This window comes from Carcharhinus amblyrhynchos, chromosome 1 (assembly GCF_965287045.1).
Source record: "Carcharhinus amblyrhynchos chromosome 1, sCarAmb.v2.hapA, whole genome shotgun sequence".
Lineage (NCBI taxonomy): Eukaryota > Metazoa > Chordata > Chondrichthyes > Carcharhiniformes > Carcharhinidae > Carcharhinus > Carcharhinus amblyrhynchos.
In genome coordinates, this window is record NC_137324.1 from 78,243,184 (window position 1) to 78,269,852 (window position 26,669).

The 26,669-nt window shown below is 42.4% G+C and overlaps 1 protein-coding gene across 1 annotated transcript; it reads left to right on the forward strand.

Annotated features, from left to right (window-relative positions):
- Window positions 1-270: 270 nt before the first annotated feature.
- On the forward strand, window positions 271-26,669 carry LOC145349672 (phosducin-like protein 2). The gene is made up of 5 exons (XM_080198203.1): window positions 271-301; window positions 8,231-8,321; window positions 15,615-15,758; window positions 23,641-23,846; window positions 26,524-26,669. The coding sequence occupies exons 1-5, from the start codon at window positions 271-273 to the stop codon at window positions 26,667-26,669; spliced, it is 618 nt and encodes a 205-aa protein (XP_080054329.1).

The following is a 26,669-nucleotide window of genomic DNA, read 5'->3' on the forward strand; positions in this document are numbered from 1 at the left end:
AGATTTGATACCTTTTAGATATGATTTTGCGCATCATATATTGGCTGATTTTGTTATCAAATATGATCTTTCTGTGCCTACTTGTACAAAATTGTAAGCTCATGGTCTGACAGACGTTACAAACTATCAATTTGAAACCAAAAAACAGAACACTCTAATTCTGATATTTTTTCCCCATAGGATCCCAATGAAGACACAGAATGGAATGATGCCTTGCGGAGTTTTGGCATCATTCCTCCAAAAGAAAAGCAAAGGGATGAAGCTGAAGAAATGGTCCTGCGTTTACAGGAAGAAGCTAAAGGTAAAAGTTTAATTTTGTTTAAAACGCGAACATGAAGAACAAAAATTTCTAATAATTAATATGAGAGCAAAGTTTTTGTTAAAGTTTAATGCCACAAATGGGCTTACATTAACACTGCAATGAAGTTACTGTGAAAACCCTGTAGTCACCACACTCTGGCAGCTGTTCAGGTACACCGAGGGAGAATTTTAGCATGGCCAATGCACCTAACCAGTACATCTTTTGGACTGTGGGAGGAAACCGGAGCATGTGGAAAAAACCCATGCAGACATGCAGAGAACATGCAAACTCTTCATAGACAGTGAACCAAGCTGGGAACTGAATACCGGTCCCTGGTGCTATGAGCAACCACTGTGCCACCAGGCCACCCCAGTGTTAGTTTGTACTGAAATCCCTAATAAAAACATATACTACTTTTACCTTTTTTGTTGAACAAAATGGAGTGTTAATCAGTTTCTACTGTTGCTTTTAAAGATGCCACATATGTAAAAATTATTAGCAGAAAGGAATGATGGTAAATCTGTCATATTATGAGTGCACTACCTGTGGCTGGCATGGTGGCACAGTGGTTAGCACTGCTGCCCCACAGCACCAAGGACTCGATTCAATTCCCAGCTTGTGTCACTGTCTGTGTGGAGTTTGCACACTCTCCCTGTGTCTGTGTGGGTTTCCTCCGGATGCCCTGGTTTTCTCCCACAGTCTGAAAGATGTGCTGGTTAGGTGCATTGACCTGAACAGGCACAGGGCAATGGAGAATAGGGGAATTTCACGATAACTTCTTTGTAGTGTTAATGTAAGCCTTATTGGTGACAAAAAATAAACTTTATTATCTGAAGGCTGATTTATCGCTCACTTTCCCATTATGCTTCATCCTGAACTGTTTTCTTCACAGTTTTTTTTGTCAGTGATGGTTTGATATTGCCTTCCCTTCTCAGGGACAGGGTGAGGAGATGGGTCCCAAGTCTACCTCATCCACAACAGCAATCAAACCTGTGCTGTTGCCATTCCCTTGGACAACACACTAGTCATTTCAGCTAGCCAGTCCCTGACTGGGTAAATACATCAGAAGTATTCCACAGGATTAAACAGCTCAGGTTCAAGCTCTATCACATTCGAAGTTAGAATTCTCAGATTTGCATTCTGGTGTATTAGAAAAGTATATATTTAATTCTTTATTGCTGCTACAGAACTTTGCTGTAAATAAGCATTTAGAGGACAGAGAATAGAGTGGGCAGTGATGGCTATCATAATTGTATAATCTGCCAACACCTGCTGTCTGCTTTCTGCTATGGGCCTACTATTCATAGAATCATAGAATCCCTTCAGTGCAAAAATAGGCCATTCGGTCCATCGAGTCTGCACCGACCACAATCCCACCCAGGTCCTATCTCCATAATCCCATGCATTTACCCTCACTAGTCCCCTGGGACTAAGGAACAATTTAGCAAGGCCAATCCACATAACTCGCGTATTTTTGGACTATTATGCTGGGTTTTGTGTTGTCACTCATTCCCAAAAGCAATCAAAGCATTGCCCCAACTGCCCTTTACCTTTTTGTTCATAGCCAAGGACAGCAATGATAATCATAAACCTTTGTGACCTGAATCAGACTTCCATCTCTCACAAATGTACTCTTTAAACTTCTCTGATGGTGAGATCATGAGATATAAGTCATTAGCTGTTCTATTTTATAGTGTTGTCAGCAACAGTTAAGATTTGGATTATTTATTTCAATCATAAGTTGCCTGTGCATAATACTACAAATTAATGAATGCATGAAACTTCCCAACATCCATGGATTTTCTTGCTATCTTTCGTATTCTATTCCTCAGGATAGACATACTAGGCCTGACTTACTGCCAGTATCTGTGCTTTATTTCCTTCTGTTGCTCATGGTTTTCAACACTTTGAGTAAGAGGTGTTTTCTAATGCTCAGGCTAGCTGAGCAATAGTTAATTATTTATCATAAATGGGGAAAAATGATCAAAACTCATTAGCATGCTAACTATCTATAATCACAAAAGTTCTTCAAATATGTGCCAATTTTTGCATAATGTTTGAATATTTTATGACTTTTTATATTCAATAATCTACTAAATTTCAGCAGGAGAACAGGAGCACCATTATGGGTGGAATCTTGTGAGAATTTGGCAGTGTGTTGCTTCTAGCGTGAAAAATGGAGCGTGTGGCAGGATTTCTGACTGATGACGTATGCCTCATTAGTATACATTTTTATGCACACAAGAATCACACTGCGCTCACGGAGTGCTCCCTCTGATTCGCCCACTCCACCACAATTTAATCGCTGCAATCATTGGGGAGTCCAACACTTGTTCCACAACTACCCCAGGGGATGGTGGCCACTTTGCTTTTCGGAGGGAGCCCTAATCAGGATGCTGGTGTGCAGCAGAGGTGGGATGCACTCTAGCCCCACTCCAGAAGAAGGCCCGCCAGAAGGGTCACTGAACAAAGAACAAAGAACAAAAACAGCCCGGGAAACAGGCCCTTCGGCCCAATGAGCCCGCGCCGCCATTTTAACACTACCAGTCCCCCCCCTCCACCCATGACCCTTATCTATTGTTTTATGGCCATCCAGATTGAGGGAAACTGATTTAGGGACAATTTATTACTGCCAATCAGCCTAATAGCACATCTTTGGGGTGTGGGAGGAAACCGAAGCACCCGGAGAAAACCCATGCAAGCACGGGGAGAATGCACAAACTCCCACAGACACCGGCCCAAATCCATGTGTCTGCACAGCAAACAGTGATAGTCACTGAGCCGTCGTGTTGCCCAGCATCTGGTCCAATTTAAGCACACACTAATGACATGAAGCACTAGGCCAATCTCGAACAATCAAGAGCAGCCCCAGTACGACCCATCGTGTGTATGCCCCTCATTGGACACGAGGTGGACCGACTTAAAACCTGTGAATGAAAAGGGAAAAAGCATTATTATCATACCATATCCATTTACCTTACCAGGGACGCCCCAATGCTAATGAACCTTATTTAAAACAATCTCCTATATCCACCCATCTCCAGCCCACTCATGTGCCTGTCTAAGTTACTCTTAAACAACTCTAGCGTGCTTGCCTCCACCACCTTACTTGGCAGAGCATTCCCAGCCCCCACTACCCTCTGTGTGAAAAACCTCCCTCTAATATCTGTGTTATACCTCTCCCCCTCACCTTAAGCCCGTGGCCCCTCGTACTGTGTGTCTCTAACATAGGAAATAGCTTACCTCTGTTTACTCTATCTATACCCTTCATAATCTTATATACGTCTATTAGATCCCCCCTCAGTTGCCGTCTTTCAAGGGAAAACAGCCCCAATTTGTTCAATCCTTCCTCATAACCCAACTGCCCCCCACCTAGGATATAGTGAGTGCCAGCTCACTGCAGAAGAGGATGTGACATTAATATTGGAAGATGATGAATGATCTTATTTGCTCAGCCAGGGTAAGTGAACCAAGCCCAGCCTCTTTCTGGATCCTCTTGTACACCCCTCCCATCTCTAACTTCATCTGTCTCCCAGCCACCTCAGCGGTTGCCAACTCCAGGTATAAAGCTCTCCTTCCTCCTCCCACAATCACACTGTTCCCACCAGTAGCTGCTGTGCTCCTCAAACTGCAACTCCCTTTCATGCCCCATGTCTGCCACACCTCATCACCATCCTCAATCTCACAACTCCTGCCTACTCTCCCTATCTGCATCATTGCAAAACAAACTCAACCACCGCAAGCGTGATCTGGCACAGTCTGCGGGAGTCATGCCTGAGCTTTGAACCCTCATGTGTTTCAAGTAGAAAGCATCCGCGCTGGCCGGGAAGAAGGAAGACTGTGCCTGCAGTGATGGTGGAGTGAAGGCAGCAGCCAAATGTGAGAATCCTCAAGATACACTGTCAATCCTCAAGTCTCAAGCGAGTGATCAATGTTCCTCCTTTATTGCCTGTGACACACTAATGCCATCTGCCTGCTTTTGCAGGCAAAGCAGCTGAACAGCTCAGACCATCCTTGAGTCCTGGATCCACCAGACTCGAGCAACCCTGAGCAAAACTCCTTGGATCCCACCATTGAAGATGCATCACAGAGTCATCTACGTCTGGCACCATCACTGGGTGGCTTCACTAAATAGACAGGCTTCTGGGTCACTCACTGGTGAGTACCTCACAGCTGAAGATCCATAGCAGGCAGGGAGGAGGGAGGACGTCCCGGAAACCGGCTCTCTACTTGAGGGATGCCGGAGGCCAGGATTCTGCTGAACCCAGACCCAACAGGGGACGTCCGCCAAGGTAATCTCAGGCAACTGGATGTGGAAGTCAGCAGGCCTCTCCAACCTCAGCTGTGAATCCTGGGGAAGCACCTAGATGTAATGCGAGGGTAAGGAGCGGTAGGAAGATATAGGCACCTGGTCGGTACGGTGAAAGTGGGTACAAGTGTAGAAAGGTCACCCACTGTATATATTTTGAGAATAAATATTCACTTTTTTTACCCACAGAGCCTCCATTAGGTCACTTGGTGCCTAAAGCTATGCAAACCCTTGCATACACCCAGCGCTTCATTCCTAATGTGTGTGAAAATAGCTGTGCTATATTTCTCCTGCACTGTAAAAACTATAGGTGCCCTGCAACATCTCTCCCACCCCCAAAGGGACATCCCCAACCTCCTCTACATCATCAAGTTTAGAGCATTTTTATTTTATTTTATTTAATTATTAGTCACAAGTAGTCTTACATTAACACTGTAATGAAGTTACCGTGAAAATCCCCTAGTGTCCACATTTGGCCATCTGTTCAGGTACACTAAGGGAGAATTTAGCTTGGCCAATGCACCTAACCAGTACAACATTGCAACATTGCACCTGTGCACAAGAGGTCAAGGGGCTGTCAAAATACTGAGCACCTGCCCACCTCAAGTGAAAGCTCAAACTGAAAAGCTGAGCACTTACCCCAAAGAAGCCTCCAGTACTTGATACTCATCTTAAACTCTTTATGAAGACCATCCTTGAGTCTTGGATCAACCGGACTCGAGCAACTCTGAGTGAAACTTCTTGGATCCCACTGTTGAAGATGCATCACAGTGTCATCCACATCTGTGCCCATTCATTGGCAGAAGTCAGTCTTATTGCGGAGGATGAGAGGAGCATCGATCTTTCCACACAGCAATTCATCATCATTCCCCTGCAGAGTTCAGCAGTGGCTTCGGCCCCCTGCCTATGAAGACATACAACACTGGTTGGACAATGCTGACATTGCATTTTTGGTTTTACCTGACACCCAGGGATAGAGGGGAATTTAAAATGGGCTACTCCTGGTCATCCCCAAAATGAGATCTTATAAGGGTCTTCCTTGCTCTGTGGCACAGTCTGGTCCTGTTCATAGCCATGCCATCCACCTCTTCCTCCTCCTTGGCTTCATCATGCCCACCTCCCTCCTTAACATCTCCCTTGTCTGAGGAGATGTGGTGTTTGCTATCTCCTCCTGTTCCAGGTGGTTCCCCCATCTGCAGCGCTAAGTTGTGGAGCGCACAGGACACCACAGTGATGTGGGAGATTCTCAGGGTTCTGTATTTAAGGGTATCCCCCGACCATTCTGGGCACCTGAACCACATCTTCAGCAGCCCAATGGCCTGCTCAACCAGCACACGTATTGAAGCATGAGTCTCATTGTATCGAGTCTCTGCTGGTGCTTTTGGCCTCTGCATTGGGATCATCAGCCACTTTCTTAGTGGATGCCTCTTGTCCCTGAGGAGACACCCCTCCAGCCTCCACTCTCCCTCAAAGACAGCTGGTATTTGCGAGTGACCCAATATCTCATGGGTGCTGCCTGGGAAATGGGCACACACCTGCATGATGTGCATTGTGTGGTTGCAGGCAAATTGGATGTTGAGGAAGTGGAATCCCTTGTGGTTCATGAATAGTGTCAGCAGCCACGATGATGACCTAAGAGCCACATGGGTGGAGTCAATGTCACTTTGCACCAGGGAAATCCCTGCTATGAGGATGAAGCCCAGAACCCTGGTGTCCTGGCTCGCCTGACCCTGATCCAAGTTTATAAACATCTCTGCCCTTGCATACAGGGCATCTGTGACCTTGCTGAACAGTTGTGAGTGGCAGACTGGGAGATGCTGCAGATGTCCCCTATGCTGCACTGGAAGAAGCCACTGTTGAAAAAGTTTAGTCTGACTGTGGCTTTAAGGACCACAGACATTGGATGTCCTCCAGTTCCACGGGGTGCCAGCTCATGCAGTATGTGGTAGAGGTTTTCCACTGTCACCCGGGACAGACACAGCCTTCTTCAGCACTGGTGCTCAGGCATCTTAAGGAATGAGCACCTTGACTAGAAGATTCTATGCTGGTAGTGTCTCTGAGTTTGATCCTCTGCTCCTTCTCCCTGTACAGCTGCAGGCCCCTGATCCTGCGTACATGCAGCAGCATGGTGTTGTCTCTGCTACTGGTCAATCATGATTTGTAGAAAGGCCAACTCCACAGGCTCCACGATTCTCCTGAATCAAGCACAGAAAGGGTGAGAACACCTCAATGAGATATGAGGAGTGCTACCCTTCATGCCTCTGTGATTCCACCCAAGATCTTCGCATTCACTGAGTTAATATCTGCTCTTCCTCTCAATACCTTCTCTGACACAGAAGCCATATTCCCACATTATTGCCCCTGTAAATCACTATGGTGATCATGATGTGGAGATGCTGGCGTTGGACTGGGGTAAACACAGTATGAAGTCTCACAACACCAGGTTAAAGTCCAACAGGTTGATTTGGTAGCAAATACCACTGGTTTTCGGGGCTCTGTCCCTTTGTCAGATGAGTGGGGAATTCTGATCACAAACAGGGCATATATAAAGGCATACACTCAGTTTACAGAATACTGATTAGAATGCGAGTCTTTACAGCTAATCAAGTCTTAAAGGCAGACAATGTGAGTGGAGATAGCATTAAGCATAGGTTAAAGGGATGTGTATTGTCTCTAGACAGGACAGTTAGTGAGATGTTGCAAGCCCAGGCAAGTCATGGGGGTTACAAATAGTGTGACATGAACCAAGATCCCAGTTGAGACTGTCCTCATGTGTGCGGAACTTGGCTATTAGTTTCTGCTCAGCGCCTCTGTTGTGAAGGCTGCCTTGGAGAACGCTTACCCGAAGATCAGAGGCCAAATGTCCGTGACCACTGAAGTGTTCACCAACAGGAAGAGAACGCTCTCGCCTGGTGATTGTCGAGCGGTGTTCATTCATCCGTTTTCGCAGCATCTGCATGGTCTCCCCAATGTACCATGCCTGAGGACATCCTTTCCTGCAGCGTATCAGGTAGACAACGTTGGCCGAATTGCAAGAGTATGTACGTGTACCTGGTGGATGGTGTTCTCACGTGAGATGATGCATCCGTGTCGATAATCCGGCATGTCTTGCAGAGGTTGCTGTGGCAGGGTTGTGTGGTGTTGTGGTCACTGTAGTCCTGAAGGCTGGTAGTTTGCTGCAGACAATGGTCTCTTTGACGTTGTTGCCTTCTATGATGAAGCAGCCATACCTTATTTATGATGAAGAAGCCATACAAGGACACTTTATGCCAAGCACTGCTGCAACGCCCTTACGAGCGCTTGCAGATTGCCCCTTTCACAGAAATATTTCCAAGACACACCATCAGACTATAAGAGATAGGAACACTGCTTTAGAAATCAGAAAATAGTAACCAAAAGGTTGATGAAAAGAGCAAAATAGAAAATGCTGGTAAGATAACCAGGAATAAAAAAACAGGTTGTAATAGCTTAGATGAGTCTGTAAAATGGAGCATAAGTAAAGGAAATGTTGTTCCCTCGAGGGTTAGACAGGAAAATTATAATGAGGAATGAGGAAATAGCAGACACTGAACTGAAATTTTGTGCCAAAATAATAATATTAAAAATGTTGCTTCTTACAGTTAAACCTCATGAAAAGATGAACCTTGCAGAGCTAAAGGAAGCAGAGGATGAATTTGATGAGGAAGATGAACGTGCTATTGAAATGTACAGGTTAGTGCAAAGATTTCTTTAGCTTCACCAATAAGATAGCATGACGCTGTGAGCTCAAATACAACTGTTATATCAGAAAGAAAGGATCTGTTTGCATTGGTTTACTGAGTATTGTGTTATTTCCAGATCAAAGCGAGAAGGACTACTTATATATAGTTTTAATTTCAGAGGTATGGTAGTTGACGTACGTTTATCTACACACGTAATTTTGCAAGGAATTAATGGATTGCTATATAAGAACTGTGAGTATGTGAAAGTAATTAATCAACATCAGTTAATTCTTTCTGCTGCATGAGTATATGGGAATGCAGAGGAAATATTACACCATTAGGATATGATCCTGTTGGGTCCTGGTCTGGTCCTAAGATTCCATGGGTGCTTGTAAGGGATGGCTCTCTCTCTGTCTGCCTCAAACAAGGACAACATTGCATCAGCAAGTGGACAATTATAAATATGAAAGCTCTCACATTCCCAACCTCTCCACCCCATTTCTTACTAGAAGCCATTTTCCGACTGGGAAGAACAGACTTTTGTTCACCTCAACCTGCAATATCATGTGGAGTATATTGAGCAGGATTCTTGTTCTACACAAATTCCGTGCTTAAAGGAAACCCTAAGCAATCAGCATTAATTTATCTTGCAAGGGTTTGATTACCTCTGTTGGACCAGAAAATGACGATCTTTAGGAGCTGAAAATTTATATGTATGTTTACTTTGGCCAGTAAAGAAGCTCAGGATTATCTATGATGACGCAGCCATACAAGGACACTTTATGCCAAGCACTGCTGCAAAGCCCTTACGAGCGCTTGCAGATTGCCCCTTTCAGCGGAATAATTCCAGGGCACACCACCAGACTGTAAGAGAAAGGAACTCTGTTTTAGAAATCAGAAAATAGTGACCAAAAAGTTGATAAAAAGAGCAAAATAGAAAATGCTGGTAAGCTAACCAGGAATAAGAAAAACAGGTTGTAATAGCTTAGATGAATTGTAAAATGGAGCATAAATAATGGAAATGTTGTTCCGTAGAGGGTTAGACAGGAAAATTATAATGGGGAATGAGGAAATAACAGACACTGAACTGAAATTTTGTGTCAAAATAATAATATTAAAAATGTTCGGCCCCTCGAGCCTGCTCTGCCATTTAGAGAATCATAGAAACCCTACAGTGCAGAAAGACGCCGTCTGGCCCATCGAGTCTGCACTGACCAAAATCCCACCCAGGCTCTGCCCCCATATCCCTACATATTTACCGCTAATCCCTCTAACCTACACATCTCACGATGTGGGGCAATTTTATCATGGCCAATCAACCTAACTCGCACATTTTTGGACTGTGGGAAGAAACCGGAGCACTCGGAGAAAACCCACGCAGATACGAGGAGAATGTGCAAACTACACACAAACAGTGACCCGAGCCATGAATCAAACCCAGGTCCCTGGAGCTGTGAAGCAGCAGTGCTAACCTCTGTGCTACCGTGCTTCATGAACAATAGGATCAGGGCTGTCCAACATTCCTCACATCCACTTTCCTTACCTTTCTCTGTAATCCTTGATTTCTTTACTGATCAAAAATCTATCTCAGCCTTAAATGTACACAACGTGAGCAAACTTGAGCCTGTGTTTGTCATCCATGTGAATGCAGGTGTGGCGTCAAGATCTGCAAGTCACTGTTCTCACCATGAGCATAACATTTTGGATCTTCCCCGCCCCTCATGGCGATGTCATCAAATTCGCACTCATAATGGAAGTGAACCTGCTGTACATTCATTTGAATATATTTAAATATTATTAACCTGCCCCTCAACAGACATTGATCCTCCTCCTCTGCCGCATAGTGACACCATGCCAAACTGACATTAGCGCTGCTGTGAACCTGTTGTGCTGGTCTCCCCAGGGTTGTAAAGATACGTATATCCCCTAGGGGAGATAGACATAGTCAGGCAGTATCCTGGCAATGCCCCATTGCACTGTCACTTGGCATAGTTTGCACTGCCAGGCTGACACCATGCCCAAGCCAACCTGGCAGTGCGCCAACTTGGCAATGTCAATCCATGCTAAGGGGCATGTCCCAATGAGATCCTCATAGGGGAGGCAGAGATTCATTTACTAACAGCACAGTGGCACAATGGTTAGCACTGCTGCCCCACAGCTCCAGGGACCGGGGTTCAATTCCGGCCTCAGGCTAATGTCTGTGGAGAGTTTGCATGTTCTCCCTGTGCCTGCATGGGTTTCCTCCAGAGGCTCTAGTTACCTCCCACAGTTCAAAGTTGTGCAAGATAGGTCGATTGGCAATGCTAAATTGACCCTTAATGTCAGGGGGTAAATATGTGGGGTTGTGGGGATAGGGTGATTGCTGTCAGTGCAGGCTCAATGGGCGGAATGGCCTCCTCTGCACTGTAGATAGTCTATGATAACAAGTCCATGATTTAAATGTGGTAATGGCTGGGGGCAGATAGAGGAGCTGGAGGTGTCAGCGATGGCCATTGGTAGAGGGAGATGGGGAATTGGGTGCTGGCTGAGACTGTGGGGAGTGGCAAAGAAGGATGATAATTGGTGGGAGTTGAAGGAGAAGAAACCGATGATCGGGGGCAGGGGGAGAAAAGAGAAATTATTGGGATGTCAGGGAGAAAGAGTCTGACTCCGATCAGGGGTGGGAAGGGGTGGCTCTGAGATTTTGCCGCCCCCCGCAGTTGCTGGTATGAAACATGCCTACTTGATTTTTTTTTGGCAGCGAAACAAAACCAGAGGGAAACAACACTCCACCATTTTTTGGCAAGATTTAGTCCATTGACTTTGCTCCCACAGCACTCTGCAGCAATGAGTTCCAAAGACTCACAACCCTTTGAGAGAAGAAATTCCTCATCTCAGTCTTAAATTGGCACCCCTTTATTCTGAGACTATGTCCTCTGGCTCTAGTCTCTCCCTTGAGGAGGAACATCCTCTCAGCATCTAAGAATTTCAGCCCCTCAAGAATCTTACATGTTTCAGTGAGATCACCTCTCATTCTTCTAAATTCCAATGAGCGGAGTCCCAACCAATTTAACCTTTCCTCATAAGGCTATCGTCCACATCAGGGACCATCCTAGTGAACCTTCTGTCAACTACCTCCAATGAAATAACATCTTTCCTTAAATAAGGGGAACAAAACTGTTTGCAGAACTCCAGATGTTTTCTCACCAGTAACTTATACAGTTGTAACAAGACTTCCTACTCTTATACTCCAACCCCCTTGAAATAACGGCCAGCATTCCATTAGCCTTCCTGATTACCTGCTGCACCTTTGTGCTAACTTTCTGTATTTCATGCATCTGTACGCCCCAAGTCTTTTTGTGTTGTAGCTTTCTGCCGTTCTTCTCTATTTAAATAATATTCTATTCTTTTGTTCTCTCTTCCATTTTCCCTTATTATACTCAATTTTCTCACTTACATAACCCATCAATATCTCTATGGAAACTTATCCTTCTTGCAACTTGCCTTTCCACCTATTTTTGTGTCTTCTGCAGGTGTGCCCACATTACATTTGCTTCCTCCCTCTAAGTTATTAATTCATGTTGTAAACAGTTGTGATCCCAGCATTAATGTCTGTGGAACCCCACTGGTTGCAGATCACCGAATGAAAAAGAACCCCTTATCCTCACTGGGCTGTTTCCTGCCTATTAGTCAATTATCTATCCATGCCTAGCTCCATGTACTATCTTCAATACCATGTTATGACTTAACCTTTTGTGAGGTACCTTGTTGAATGCCTTTGGGAAGTTCAAATATAACACATCCACTGGTTTCCTCTATCCACCCTGTTTGAGACTTCTTCGAAAAACTCTTAATAAATTAAAGTTTATTTATTAGTTACAAGTAACACTGCAATGAAGTTACTGTGAAATTCCCCTAGTTGCTACAGTCTGGTGCCTGGTCAATGCACCTAACCAGCATGTCTTTCAAAATGTGGGAGAAAACCAGAGCACGCTGAGGAAACTCATGCAGACACGGGGAGAATGTGCAAACTCCACGCAGGCAGTGACCCGAGCCGGGAATTGAACCAGGTTCCTGAAGCAGCAGTGAAGCAGCAGTGCTAACCACTGTGCCACTGTGCTGCCCCCAAAAATTAGTCAAACATGATTTCACTATCGTGTTTGACGTGTTGACTCTGTTTGATTGGATATGATTTTCCAAGTGTGTTGCCATTATTTCCCTAGTAATTGATTCCAACATTTTTCCAACAATAAATGTTAGGGTAATAAGCCTATATGTACTTGACTTTTACATCCCTCCTTTTTGAATAGGGATATTGGCAGTTTTCCATTCCTCCAGTACTTCTCAGAATCCATGGAGTTTTGGAAAATTACAACAAATACATCCACTATATTTGTAGCTACTTCTTTTAGGGCCTGAGGATGCAAGTCATCAGGGCTAGGGAACTTATCTGCCTTTAGCCCCATTAGTTTGTCTAATACTATTTCTCTAGTGATGGTATTTAATTCCACCCTAGTATTCTTTAATATTAATGGGATGTTCAAAGTATCTTCTACCATTAGACTGCTGCAAATTATCTGTTTAATTCCTCTGCTATTTCAATGTTCCCCATAACTATCTCCCACATTCATTTGTAAGAGGCCAATGTTCACTTTGACCTCGCTTTTCCTTTTTACATATTTAAACAAGCTCTTATTGTCAGTTTGTATATTCCTTGCTAGTTTGCCCTCATAGTTTATTAGTTTATTTTTTCTCTATTTAATATCTTTTCAGCCCTCCTTTGCTGGATTCTGAATTTATCCCAGTCTTCGGGGTGATCCCTGACTTTTGCCTCCTCATATGCTTTTCCTTTCAACTTAATCTCTCCTTAACTTTTTTAGTTAGCCATGGTTTGTTTACCCTCTGCGAGAGTCTTTCCTCATTACTGGGATATATTTTTGTCATGAATTACCTCTTTAAATGACTGCTACTGCATGCTACTGTATTTCCTGCTAATCTATCTGTATAGTCCACTTTAGCTAACTCTAGCCTTGTTTCACTGTAATTCCTTTTATTCAAGTTAAACACAGTTGCTTTTGACCCAAATTTCTCACTCTGAAACTGAATAGTAAATTTTATAATGTTATGATCACTACCTCCTAGGGGACCTTTTTCTCTGTGGTCATTTATTAAATCTGCCTCATTACCCATTACTAGATCCAAGATAACCTGTTCCCTGGTTGGCTCCATGACATGTTGCTCTCGGAAACTATCCCCAATGTACTCTATGAATTTACTGTCATAGCTACCCATTTCAACTTAGTCATAGACTCATAGAGGTTTACAGCATGGAAATGGCCCTTTGGCCTAACTTGTCCATGCCGCTCAGTTTTTATCATTATGCTAGTCGCAATTGCCTGCATTTGACCCATATCCCTCTATAAGAATCTTACACATGTAACTGTCTGAATGCTTTTTAAAAAACAAAATTGTACCCACCTCTACTACTATCTCTGGAAGCTCATTCCAGACACTCACCACCCTGTGTGAAAAGATTGCTCCTCTGGACCCTTTTGTATTTCTCCCCTCTCACCTTAAACCTATACCCTCCAGTTTTAGACTCCTCTACCTTTGGGAAAAGATGTTGACTATCTAGCTGATATATGCCCCTCATTATTTTCTAGACCTCTACAAGATCATCCCTCAGCCTTCCAGGGAAAAAAGTCCCAGTCTGTCCAGCCTCTCTTTATAACTCAAACCATCAAGTCCTAGTAGCATCTTAGTAAATCTTTTCTGCACTCTTTCTATAATGTGAAGATGCCAGTGTTGGACTGAGGTAAGCACAGTAAGAAGTCTCACAACAGCAGGGTAAAATCCAACATGTTTATTTGGTAGCACAAGCTATTGGAGCGCTGCCCCTTCATCAGGTGAGTGACTCTAAATTAAACTCCATCTGCCATTCATGGGTCCACTGGCCCAATTGATCAAGATCCCATTGTAATCCTGGATAAGTTTCTTCACTGTCCACATGCCACCAATCTTGGTGTCATCTGCAAATTTGCTAACCATGCCTCCTAAATGCTCATCCACATCATTAATATAAATGACACCCAGCACCAATCCCTGAGGCACAGCACTGCTCACAGGCCTCCATTTGAAAAACAACTCTCTACAACCACCCACAGCCTTTTGTCATCAAGCCAATTTTGTATTTAATTGGCTACCTCATCCTGGATCCCATGATGCAACAACCTACCATGCAGTACCTTATCAAAGGCCTTGCTAAATTCCATGTAGACAAGGTCAACTACATTGCCCTCATCTACCTCCTTGGTTACTCCTTCAAAAAACTCAATTTGAATAACTTAACTTGATTAACTCAACCAGCATAAACATTAAAGTTGCCCATAATCATTGCTGTATTCTTTTTGCATGCCCATATTATTTGCTGACTTATAATCTTTCTTACAATGTAGCTACTGCTCTTCCTACCATTTCCCTTGCTGTTTTTTATCTCATCCAAGTGGACTCTACATCATCCAGGCCTAGATTGTCTCTCAGAACTGACGTAATTTAGTCTCTTACTAAGGGTGCTACCCTACTACCTTTTCATTCCTTCCTGTTCTTCCAAAAGTTCAAATATTTCTGAATATTAGATTTCCAGTTTTTATCTCCTTTTAACCATGCCTCCACAAGGGCTATAAGATCACATCCATTTATCTCGATTTATGCTGTCAGTTCGTCTACCTTTTTCTGAATGTTTCATGCATTAAGATACATTAAGATGACTTGTTTTGCCATTTTTAATCATCCTAACTTTTCTTTGTGCAGTGGCCCAATTTGCCTCTTACCCTTGATTACCCTGTCTATTATGTTTGCATTTTACTGTTCTTACTTTTATTACTGTCCTTGTTTCTCTTTCCCTTGTCTCCCTGCCTAGGTTCCCAACCTCCTGCCATTCTAGTTTAAACCCTCAACAACCACACAAGCAAATTCTTGCCCTTGGACATCAGTGCCAGTCTCATACATTTGGAATAGAGTCTGTTGCCTTATGCTTGCGTGGATGAGCACCTCATTACAGTTACTTACACACAGTGGGACCCCAGAAACTCAGATTCTTGAAAATTAAAGATTTAAAAATGTGGCGAGAGAGAAAAAAGGGAATTACAGCAAATGGTTCTGATTTGGAGATGGCACTGTAGAATCACATTGGCCCAAAAACGTCCTTTCATACTGAAATTTCTCATTCTGAATAGGTGTACAGATGTAGATTCTAGAGGCTTCTTTGAAAGCAGATTTTAAGCAGAGCACGCCACACTGAAAATAGCTCATGTTTTTGTTTTAGGCGCAAGCGTATGGCGGAGTGGCAAGCCCTACAAAGAAAAAGTAAATTTGGTGAGTTGGCTGAACTTCAAGGAGATGAGTACGTAAAGCAAATTACTTACGCAGGAGAAGAAATTTGGGTCATACTTCACCTTTATAGGCCTGGGTATGTAGTTAATCAATTTAACAGGTATATTTTTAGTTGTGTTATTAACTTCCGTGTTTCAACATGCAACATTGATGCAATTAATTTTGCATAACCATAACATCTCACATCAGATACCATTTATGACTGACAAATACTGGAAGATTATTTGTATTTACTCAGGAAAATTTACCAGTATTATTGTAAAGCTTTAAATGGTAGAACGTTATTCAGTATGTCTTCCTCTTTGAAAATAGAACATTACTGAATCTTTTCCAACTTGTCCTTCAGTTCCCTTAGTGTGAAATAAAATTCATTTAGTTCTACTTTACAATTTTACAGAAGAACAAACTTTAACTGGAGGATCCTTGGAGCATGTAAAGGTCTCTCACGAGGTTTTCCTTTTCTTTGTGAAGCTTAATTACTTCATCTTGAGATTTCTGATAATTTAGCAGAGTCTCCTTGAGTTTTCTTCTGTTCTTTCATACTGTGTTCAAGGTAGGCTCCATTTCTTCAAGCTGCTGAAGAATTATGTATTGTATTTGTGTTTGATCTTGAAGGACAATTAGATATTCTTTCAACTGTTTTTTTTCTTGTTCACCTCTTGCCAACTCATGCAACACTTCAATGCATTGCTTTGGTACTACTGATAGTTCCAATGAAGCTTTCTCTCATGTATTACACAACTTCTTTTAACTTCTCAAGTTTCTCTGAGATATATATTGATCTTCAGAGTCTTTCAAAACTGTAATCTCCACTTGTGCATTTTGCACCTACTGTTGTACTGTAGTTCTGGTTGAGTTTTCTCAACTTACACTTCCATTTGCCAACAATGAAATTCAGAGTTGTTATTACCTTTTGCCTCAGAAATATATTTATTCAGATCTTAAACAGTTTGGTTCAGTTAATACTTTAGCTTATCATGCATTTTCAAAGGTATATTTTAATTTTAATTTTGTGCTTCAAATCTTCTAATTCAGCTTTGATGTAAACATTTTCCAACCCTATTTCATTTTCATTTTGCTGGGTTTGCATAGTTTTGTGTTCATTAGATAGCCTCCATTCATTCACAGTTAGCTGCTTGATCTTCACTGCCACTTATGGTTTGTGTAATGTATCAGGCGTTCCAGAAAGATATAGTTCTGTTACTTCCATAAAGTTTGTTGCCTCTTTGGCACCCTGCTGTTGTTTGCTTGGGTAGTGCCTTCTTCCCTTTTGTAGCTTTGCTGAAGGTTCTCTATTGCTCTTTTTAAATTGCTTCACAATTTGATGATTAAAATATTCATCAAAGGCTTTTAATGTTTTACTGAAGTTGGTTGAGAATTCATCAATGTGGTGCATTAGGATTCCTCCTTCTGCAAATGCATCAGAAGCACTTTCAATGTAATAACTTGTACTTTTTTAAAATTTCAAACTTAATCCTGATGTATCCTTGTAATCTTGAAGTCCTCTTAGCCAAAATACCAAATTTTGGGCCTGGTTTGGACCTTGCCTTTGTCTAAATTGGTCTGGTAGCTTTAATTTACTTTCTAGATTGTTTTTCATAACGATTACCTCTTTACATTTTTCTTCCAAGGTGACTCTGCAATAAGCTTTATTTTTCCACTCTTTGTTCTCCTCTCTGCAGAAAGCCTTTAAAACAGGAAGCCTGGACCATCTTATGGATTTATAAATCTTGGAAAATACACTGGGAAGGCAACTTTTAACCTCTGCGTTCAGTTTTAAAACTTACTTTTCTTTCACTTGAGCTTAATCATGTATTTTGGTGTTAGCTATGGACCTATTGAATTTCAGGATGGTGTTGCCATTCACCTGGAGACAAAGGGATTACTCACACTTGCCACTTTTGATGGGATCTGCTACAATGGCAATTACTCTCAGCTTGAAAGAAAGATTTTCTCAACAATGTCAGCTTGGAACAATTTCCTGCAGAGTTTTCTTGCTCATTTACGTTTATAGAAACATAGAAAAATTACAGCACAAATAGACCCTTCAGCCCACAAGTTGTGCCGAATGTGTCCCTACCTACTAGGCTTACCTATAAACCTCTATCTTACTAAGTTCCATGTACTTATCCAAAAATCTCTTAAAAGACCCTATTGAATCCGCCTCCACCACCACCGCCAGCAGCCGATTCCATGCACCCACCACCCTCTGAGTGAAAAACTTACCCTTGACATCTCCTCTGTACCTACATCCCAGCACCTTAGACCTGTGTCCTTTTGTGGCAACCATTTCAGCCCTGGGAAAAAGCCTTTGAGAATCCACTCGATCAACATCTCTCAACATCTTATACACCTTTATCAGGTCACAACTCATCCTTCATCTCTCCAAGGAGAAAAGACTGAGCTCTCTCAACCTATCCTCATAAGGCATGCCACCCAATCCAAGCAACATCCTTGTAAATCTCCTCTGCACCCTTTCTATGGCTTCCACATCCTTTCTGTAATGAGGCGACCAGAACTGAGCGCAATATTTCAAGTGGGGTCTGACCAGGGTCTTATAAAGCTGCAGCATTATCTCCTGACTCCTAAACTCAATTCCTTGATTGACGTAGGCCAGTACACCATACGCCTTCTTAACTACATCCTCTACCTGTGAAGCTGCTTTGAGCGTCCTATGAACCCGGACCACAAGATCCTTCTGATCTTCCACATTGCCAAGAGTCTTACCTTAATATTATAATTTGTCATCCTATTTGACCTGCCAAAATGTATCACCACACATGTATTTGGGTTGAAGTCCGTCTGCCACTTGTCCACGCAGTCTTGCATCCTATCAATGTCTCATTGCAACTTCTGACATCCCTCCACACTATCCACAACACCTCCAACCTCTGTGTCATCGGCAAACTTACCAACCCATCCCTTCACTTCCTTATCCAGGTCATTCATAAAAATCACACCGAGCAAGGGTCCCAGAACACATCCCTGGGGCACTCCACTGGTGACCGACCTCCATGCAGAAAAAGACCCATCTACAATCACTCTTTGCCTTCTGTGGGCAAGCCAGTTCTGAATCCACAAAGCTATATCCCCTTGGATCCCACGCCCCCTCACTTGCTCAATAAGCCTTGCATGAGGCAGCTTATCAAATGTCTTGCTGAAATCCATATAAATTATATCCACTGCTCTTCCTTCGTCAATGAGTTTAGTCACATTTTCAAACTTTTCAAATCCTGGCTTTTGCTTCCCTTTAGCTGGGTTTAAAAATAAAAAAAGTTGTGATTCCCCTAAAGTGTTCAATCAATTATGTATACAATGACCTCGGGATTAGGTTTTTAGTAACAGCTTTTTGCAAATTGCACCTCTGATTCTAAAATTTTTCAAAGAATTTTCAGGGTTTGCTGTGGCCTGGAAGGTGAAAAGATTTAACTCATCCATTTGCTGACACTGTGGTCTGGCATTTGAAGCTGAACTTCCAAAGGAGATGCAATGGAGTCTTCTACTGCTGTAAACAATTTTAAACCCATGCCTTCAGCTTCCAGGACTTGCTTTTGTGCTTTTTAGAAACATTGAAAATATAATCAGGTATAGGCCATTTGGCCCTTTGAGCCTGCTCCACCATACATTTTGATCATGGTAGATCAGCAAATTCAATATCCTGATCTCTCCTTCCCCATCCCCCTTGATCTCTTTAGCCCCAAGAGTTATATCTAATTTCTTCTTGAAATCAGACAATGTTTTGGCCTCAGCTACTTTCTATAGTAATGCATTCCACAGATTTAACACTCTCTGAGTAAAGAAACTAGAATTTTCTTGGTGATTTTTCCTCCATATATGTTCTTTTCAGGTCAGACTGCTTTGCTGTATTTATTTTTTCTGTTTTTCAGCATTTTAGTTATTCTACAATCTGCCACCGTGTTGTAAGGTTGTTTGGTGTCTCACTAAGAAATCTGGAGGTATGGTGAAGATAAACTGTTTATTGGTAACTCACAGCCCTACACTTCTCCAACTGCATGGGTGCTGTGTCCAAGCATGATACTTCCAGACTCTACTACACACAGTCTGCCATCATGTGAATCTCTACATCATTGTGTTACCCCAATCCCATATTAACCCTTACACTGTTGAACACCCTTCAACTACAAAAAGTAATTGCCTAACAATTTGGAAGTTTCCAGAAGCCACGCAAATGAAGAGGCTAGAATGTTTTGTAGGACTTAACTAATTTGTAAACATGTAACAGCTAAAGCACAGAAGAAAGAATTAGAAGAAGAAATTAAAAAGGGAAAGTTTCCGGTTTTCTTTTGACTTTCAAAAATCAAAAGAGTACTTATAAGTTTATTTAGCCCTACGTAATTTTTTTCAATAAGCGTTGAACAAACAGAAGACAGAAGTGACCTGCTAGACTCAGGGAGCAAATCCACCAAATTTCTTGACAACATTATGTTTGAGATTATTAGCAAGGTCACTGATTTACAATTTTCACAAAAAAAAGTAAAACTTTCTGAATCCAACGTAAACAAAAAGGAATTTGGTTTATTAAGTCATGTTGAACACAACTGAAATGTTAAATATGATTCACAAAAAACTCTTTAAGGTTGTAGGATCCCATACCTGAAGCTAAAGTTTGTTGGTAGCAATTTCAACTTTGCTACCTGGCAGTAATGTGACAAAGCTGATCATCTACTCATTGTAGAACCTTTCCGTTTTTCAGTTCAATTATTTCAATAAAAGATTTAGAGCAATTTTAACTTTAAACATCTTCAACATTGGATTGTGATTAATTAAGCCCATATAATCTGAAATAACATTCTATATGTTCTGTATTTCTTTCAAATTGACAACTCTCTTTTCCCTTTTTAAACAGTCCTTGGTGAACACTATTTTTTCGTATTATTGGATTTATTTCAATCTGCAAACTTGGGCACTATATTGAACCTTTTGCTTTAGAGCGCCATCTTGGGGTTAGGCTATTCTCAGGTGCCAAGAGTTGAAGGTTGGTCAACACAAACCTGAGGCCAACACTAACTAATCTAAATGTGAAAAACAAAAGTAACCATAGAAAAGTTACAGTGCTGATGGCATCCAATAATATGATAAGTTACAGTACCAATGGAGGCTATTCAATCTAATATAACTGTGCTAACTCTCTGAAGGAACAATTCATTTATTGCCACTCCTCCACCTTTCCCTTGAAACCCTGATCATTCAACCTTTGCAAATAATACTGCAGTTCATGGCATACAAATTGACATTTGAAATCTTGGAAAATCCTCCCAAAAACCAGGGGTTGGAGTGGGGAAGGCTTATACACTAAAAAAGTATCAAATATGGATGGCAGTGTTGGTTTAGGTGGTCGCCATTTTGAACTATGAAACAAAAAGATTGATCATTCAAATTAACTCAAGGTGACATGCTTTATTGAATGAATGATTTCTATAAGGATTATGCTTAATCACAATCAAAACTTTTAAAAACCTGTCAAATTCATTCACTTTGACATTCAACTCAAAGAGTAATTTACAAACCTGGTAAGATACATCTTATATTCAATTTTAGTAAGACGAAAGAGATAGTTATTGACTTCAGGAAGCGAAGTTGAGGACATGCCCCTCCCTGTATATCTATATCAAAGATGATGAACTAGAAATGGCCAAGAGCTTCAAGTTTCTAGGTGTCCAAATCACCAACAACCTGACCTGGGTCCCTGCACGCAACGCCATAGTTAAGAAAGCCCTCCAATGTCTCTACTTTCTCAGAAGGCTAAGGAAATTTGGCATGTCCGTTATGCCTCTCACCAATTTCTACAGATGCACCATAGCTTTCTGGATGTATCATAGCTTGGCATGTCTCCTTCTCTGCCCAAGATCGCAAGAAACTACAAAGGGTGATGAACGTAGTCCAGTCCATCATGAAAACCAGCCTCCCATCCATTGATTCTGTCTGTACTTCCTGCTGCCTCAGAAAAGCATCCAGCATAATCAAGGACCCCACACATGTTTGCCTACGAAGAGTAAAATAAATAATGGCCAGGATTCTCCAAAAAAATTCTAAGTCCCCAAAATGCAGGAAAATTGTAGTAAATCCCATTGTTTTTTTAGAGTATTTAGCAGAGTGATTCTCAGACATTTTGTCCTTCACAAAGTGCCCTAGCAAGATTCCATCTATTAATAAGGGGGAGGGCATATTTCTGCTGGAGAGGCCGACAGCATAGCACTAAGCAGGCCACTGCCCATGCACTGATCTTCAGCGCTGAGATCGGCGCATGCGCAGTGGTCTTCCCCTTGCCAGCTTCCAGGTCACTAGCTATTCCAATCACTGGCCAGCCTCGCAATCCCACATCATTGGCCCCCCCACACCCGATCACTGGTCTCCCTGACGTCCCTGAGCCAGCCCCATGTCCCCCTTCCACTCCCCCCTCCCGCCAATTAGCCCCGATCTCACTGACCACCCTCCGGACAGTCCCGACCCCATCGATTTCAATGACCAGCCCTGACCACTGCCCACCCCCCCCCCCCCCCCCCACTGGCCCCAATTTCCCCCCCACCAACAGACCTAACCCCTTTCCCACTTGGCTGGCCAGCTCCAATTGTCCTTTTTTCCTCCCTCCCTTATGACCCTTTGCAGAATGGCAGTGGGTTCCTTTCCACTGATGCATGCCCTAATATGCACCCCCCAGGTCCCACCCTTTCTGTCCCCACCTTTTTGGCACTGTCTGGTGCCCAGTGGGCAGTGCCAGTTTGGCCCTTGGTCAGTACAAGGGTGCCAGGCTAGCACTGCCCAAGGGAACCCCCCCCCCCCTTTACGCTCAACCTCCTGTGGGGGGCTTCAGTGACCTCTATTTCCCCCCAGCAGGGTCAGATGCCTGTTGCCCGTTAGTGGGGAGCAGTTGTAATGCCGCTGGAGGGAACATCTCCTGGCGGGAGAGGGGAGAGGCTAGCAGGACTGAGGAATTCTGTCCCGGGCCCACTAAGCGTATGGAAATGTCAATTTGAATTATATTTCCATACAATAATCAGCTCCGTGCCAATTTCTGGCACAGGGCTGATTACATCAGCAACTTAACATTGGAGATGTGCGGAGGCCGTGACACCCAGCAGGAATCCTGCAAAATGGCTGCTGCTGATGTCTCCCAGCACTCTGAGCTACTCGAGCAGTGCAGCGCGCTGGGAGAATCACCCCCTACATCTTTAGACTGCAGAAGATAAATATGGATAAGAAAAATGACTTGTATTTACTTTTGTGCCTGAAACATAATAAATGTCCCAAGGGACAACTGTTGTCACAGAGCGTCACAAAGGAGGAAAACAGAAAGCAAACAGCAAAAGAATTAGGGGCGTGGGCAAGAGAATGAAGAAGTAGGCTTTGAAGAAGCATTTGAAAATGGGGGTGAGATGGAGAAGCTGAGTGATTTAGGAAGGAATTTTCAGAGTATAGGCCCGAAGTAATTGGTCCTCTCCCACATGTGTTGGCACAGAGTGTGCACAAAGGGAACATGCTGGCACATGTACCTTGAGGAGGATAAGTAAATGCATGCTTAAAACATAATAGAACAAAATATTTTCTGAATTTTTAGAGAAAACAAAGATATGTAACTTAACAGTAGAATTCCATTAAAGCATTCTTTTGTTATTGTGCTAATATTTATTACTTGGTATATACTGGTAATATTTTAAAGAAAATACTAATTCATTTTAAGCATTTCATTTTACCGTAACAGGTTTATCATTTGAGATTTTCCAATATTGTGACAATTATGAAAATTTGAGGGAGTGAATTTCCATACCGTTATTCTCAATTGTCTTTGCCATTTATATATTTTTTCCAGTTTTTCCATTGAAATGAGCAAGCGAGCTCTTGTGGAGACTTGCTCCCATTATTTAGCTTTGTTTATATAAAGTTTCAAAAGTGAAGACAAACTGAATTGGACAATATGTTTTGTTTTCTTATCACTACAGCATACCAATGTGCATTTTGATCAATCATCACTTGAGCCAACTAGCTAAAAAGTATCCAGAAACAAAATTCATGAAGGCAATTGCAAACATTTGTATTCCTAACTACCCAGACAAATTTTTGCCAACAATTTTTGTGTATTTTGAGGGTCAAATGAAGGCCAGTTTCATTGGATTAGAGTGTGGAGCTCCAGATATGAAGTTAGAAGGTAATGTATTCAAAATATTATTGATAGCTGCAATATTTTGGAATTAGTATCATTGATTAGATATGATAAAAACATATCCGCCTTCCCCTCTCCCTGACTTTCTCCTCTTCGCTAAAAGAACTGACTCCGTGTGGAGATATTGACCCTGGTTGTGGGATTACTATGAAATAAACTGGTTGGACTTAAACCTGGTGTTGTGAGACTTCTTACTGTGATATCTCATATGTCAGCTGAGCTGCCAATGCTGATTCCCTGATTAGAAATTTCTGAATGAAGGTAATTTTGAGGCTTTCTTGTGTTGTGCAAATCCCCATTTGTAGTCGCAAGAAATGGCTAGTTCAGAAGTTCAAAGTATTTATCATGTCAATCACATCAGAACAGTTTATTGGCAATCATCATTTGTGGTATTTTATGTCAGAACAGTTTATTATAGATCTTTTATGGTTACTAAGCTTAGCCACTATACCCATTGTTTAGTATTATTGTAATGTGTCCTGAGTGGACCTTTCTTGACAACTGTTGACATTCTAATAGTGAATGTTGCTAAAAATTAGAATAAAAGCTGCCAGATTGTCCTAAGATTCCAACTGATTCCGTGATGTCCTTTAGTTAAAGGAAGTCTGTTGCCGCACACGACTTTAGTCCCATAATGGGGTTGACTCCATGATGCTTTCAGTGTAACTGGGATGAAGAATAAATGTTCTGTTGTTCGTGCCATCTATATTGTAAGAAAAGAAATTGCATCATATATCATCTAATAATTACAATGGGTAGAATTTAGCACCCTGCCCTTGGTGAATTTAGTATCAGGGAGAGCATTTGATCAGGCAGGAGAGTGGCAGCTGGAGACCCCTCCTCCAATTAAGTTGGGGTGAAAAGGCCTGCAGGCAGCTTTCCAACCCAGCCACCATTGAAGGCCCTCAAATGGGCGATTACTGCCTACTTAAGGCCGCATCCTGCTGGTACTCACGTTAACCCAGCAGAGGGCGAGGGACTTGCCATGTAGGGAGCTTGATAAGATAATCCTGGCATGTTTGCCTGCTGGCCCTGGGTGAGGATGGGGGCGAGGTGGAAATGCACTCAGTGCCGGATCAAGGAACCTGACATCAGGAAGGAGAGGGGTCACTGAGGGACTAAGGGCCCAACACACTACCCTTACTGCCCTCAACCTCCACCCTGAAAACTCTCTCCTCTGTCTGAGTCCCTTCTGGATCCTAGGCCTCAGGTAGGTGTTATATAGGTAGCAGTCCATTAGCCTCTGATTGGCTGGCAACTCATACTGGAGAACCTGATACTGGGGAACGGCCACTGTTGGCCTGTCAAGTACCTCGATGAGGTTTGATTCAGTGGGCTCTTGTTAGCTCTCCAGCAGGTTGTCTAAACCACTGTTGCGTTCATTAAATACTGCCCCGTGTATTAGAGAATTCAGGAATTCTTTGACAAGTGTCGGCTGTTACAGCATGCCTGTCAAAATGAAATAAAAACTATGCAATAATACTCCTTAGGTGTCACTTGGATCACTGTAATGAAAATTACAGACAGGATTTGCCAAACTTATTGAGATCCAAACATTAGCTGGAAATACTTGTCAGAACACGCACGGCCAGCCAACACAGCCCCTTCTTCAATTTTATGAGTGGTAGCCAAGTTGTTCAAGATGTCCACCAGTTTGGGAGCTGCCAGCTTAACCTCAGCAACACTGCTAGGAATGGTGGCCATTGTTGATAAGGCAAGGGCCCTTCTAGCCAACAGCAGGTAAAGCAAAGAAAATTTTAAGCTGCTATTGATGGAGGGTAAGCACCTCTGAGAAGTTCACTATGGCTGCAGGTGCTGCCTTCAGTGTCCACAGCCCCCTAATTGATTAAATAAACCATACCCCAAGGCTGCCATTAGCAGGCAGCTCCCATACAGCCAGTGGCCTTCCCACTCGGTGACCTGGTAAAATGACGCTTAATTGGATCATTGAATATTTAATTTGGCTTCCCGCCTGTTTGTGGCAGGAAAAATGTCCAAATGCATTCCAGCTGTTGCTGAAATTCCCTGGAGGTGGGATTTCGTTAAAGAGTTCATCCACCATGGTACCCCATAATTTTACTGGTTCTGCCCTCCCTCCCACCCACCACAACCTTGTTCTAACTTCATGCTGGATGTAAAATTCTCCTCTACATGTCCATCAGCAAAACTATATTGCATTTTTAGTTCCAAAGTGAGAAAAACTGGCTTGGCATTGCATAATGACTTTGAAAACTCAGATATTTACAATTTTTGTACATACATCCTGTCTTTTCCAGTTGTTTGTGCTACCTTTTATAATAGAAGTAAAATTTAATCTAACTACAATGGTCCAAAATACAAAAGCATTCTAAATTGTCAAGTAGTGGTTTTGCTTTTCAATCACAAATAGAAAATTTATATGATAAAAAATGATAATAAATGGCTAATGTCCATGTTAATGGGAATATGATTTGGAAATATATCACTGTTCCTTTGCAACTGCTGGGTCAAAATCTCGGAACTCCCTCCCTAACATGGATAGCAGCGTTTTAAAAAGGCAGCTCGCCACCACTTTTCAAGGGCAACTAGGGATGGGCAATAAATACTGGACAGCCAGCGACGCTCATGTCCCAAGAATGAATAAAAAAAGTGTGAAGTATCATAAATGCTTTTCTCATTTCAGAGTTGGAATGGAAGCTCGCAAATTCAGGTGCAATAAAGACATGCTTGGAAGAAAATCCCAAGAAAAAGATTGCGGACATGATGACATCTTCAATACGAGATTGCTGCATTCAACACAGTAGTAAAAATGACCAAAAACAAACCTGA

Coding starts and splice junctions, on each gene's coding strand:
- LOC145349672 (XM_080198203.1), top strand. CDS start 271: ATGGTCCTGCGTTTACAGGAAGAAGCTAAAG. Junction 15,759..23,640: donor CTTCACCTTTATAGGCCTGG/GTATGTAGTTAA, acceptor TTATCACTACAG/CATACCAATGTGCATTTTGA. Junction 23,847..26,523: donor TCCAGATATGAAGTTAGAAG/GTAATGTATTCA, acceptor TTCTCATTTCAG/AGTTGGAATGGAAGCTCGCA.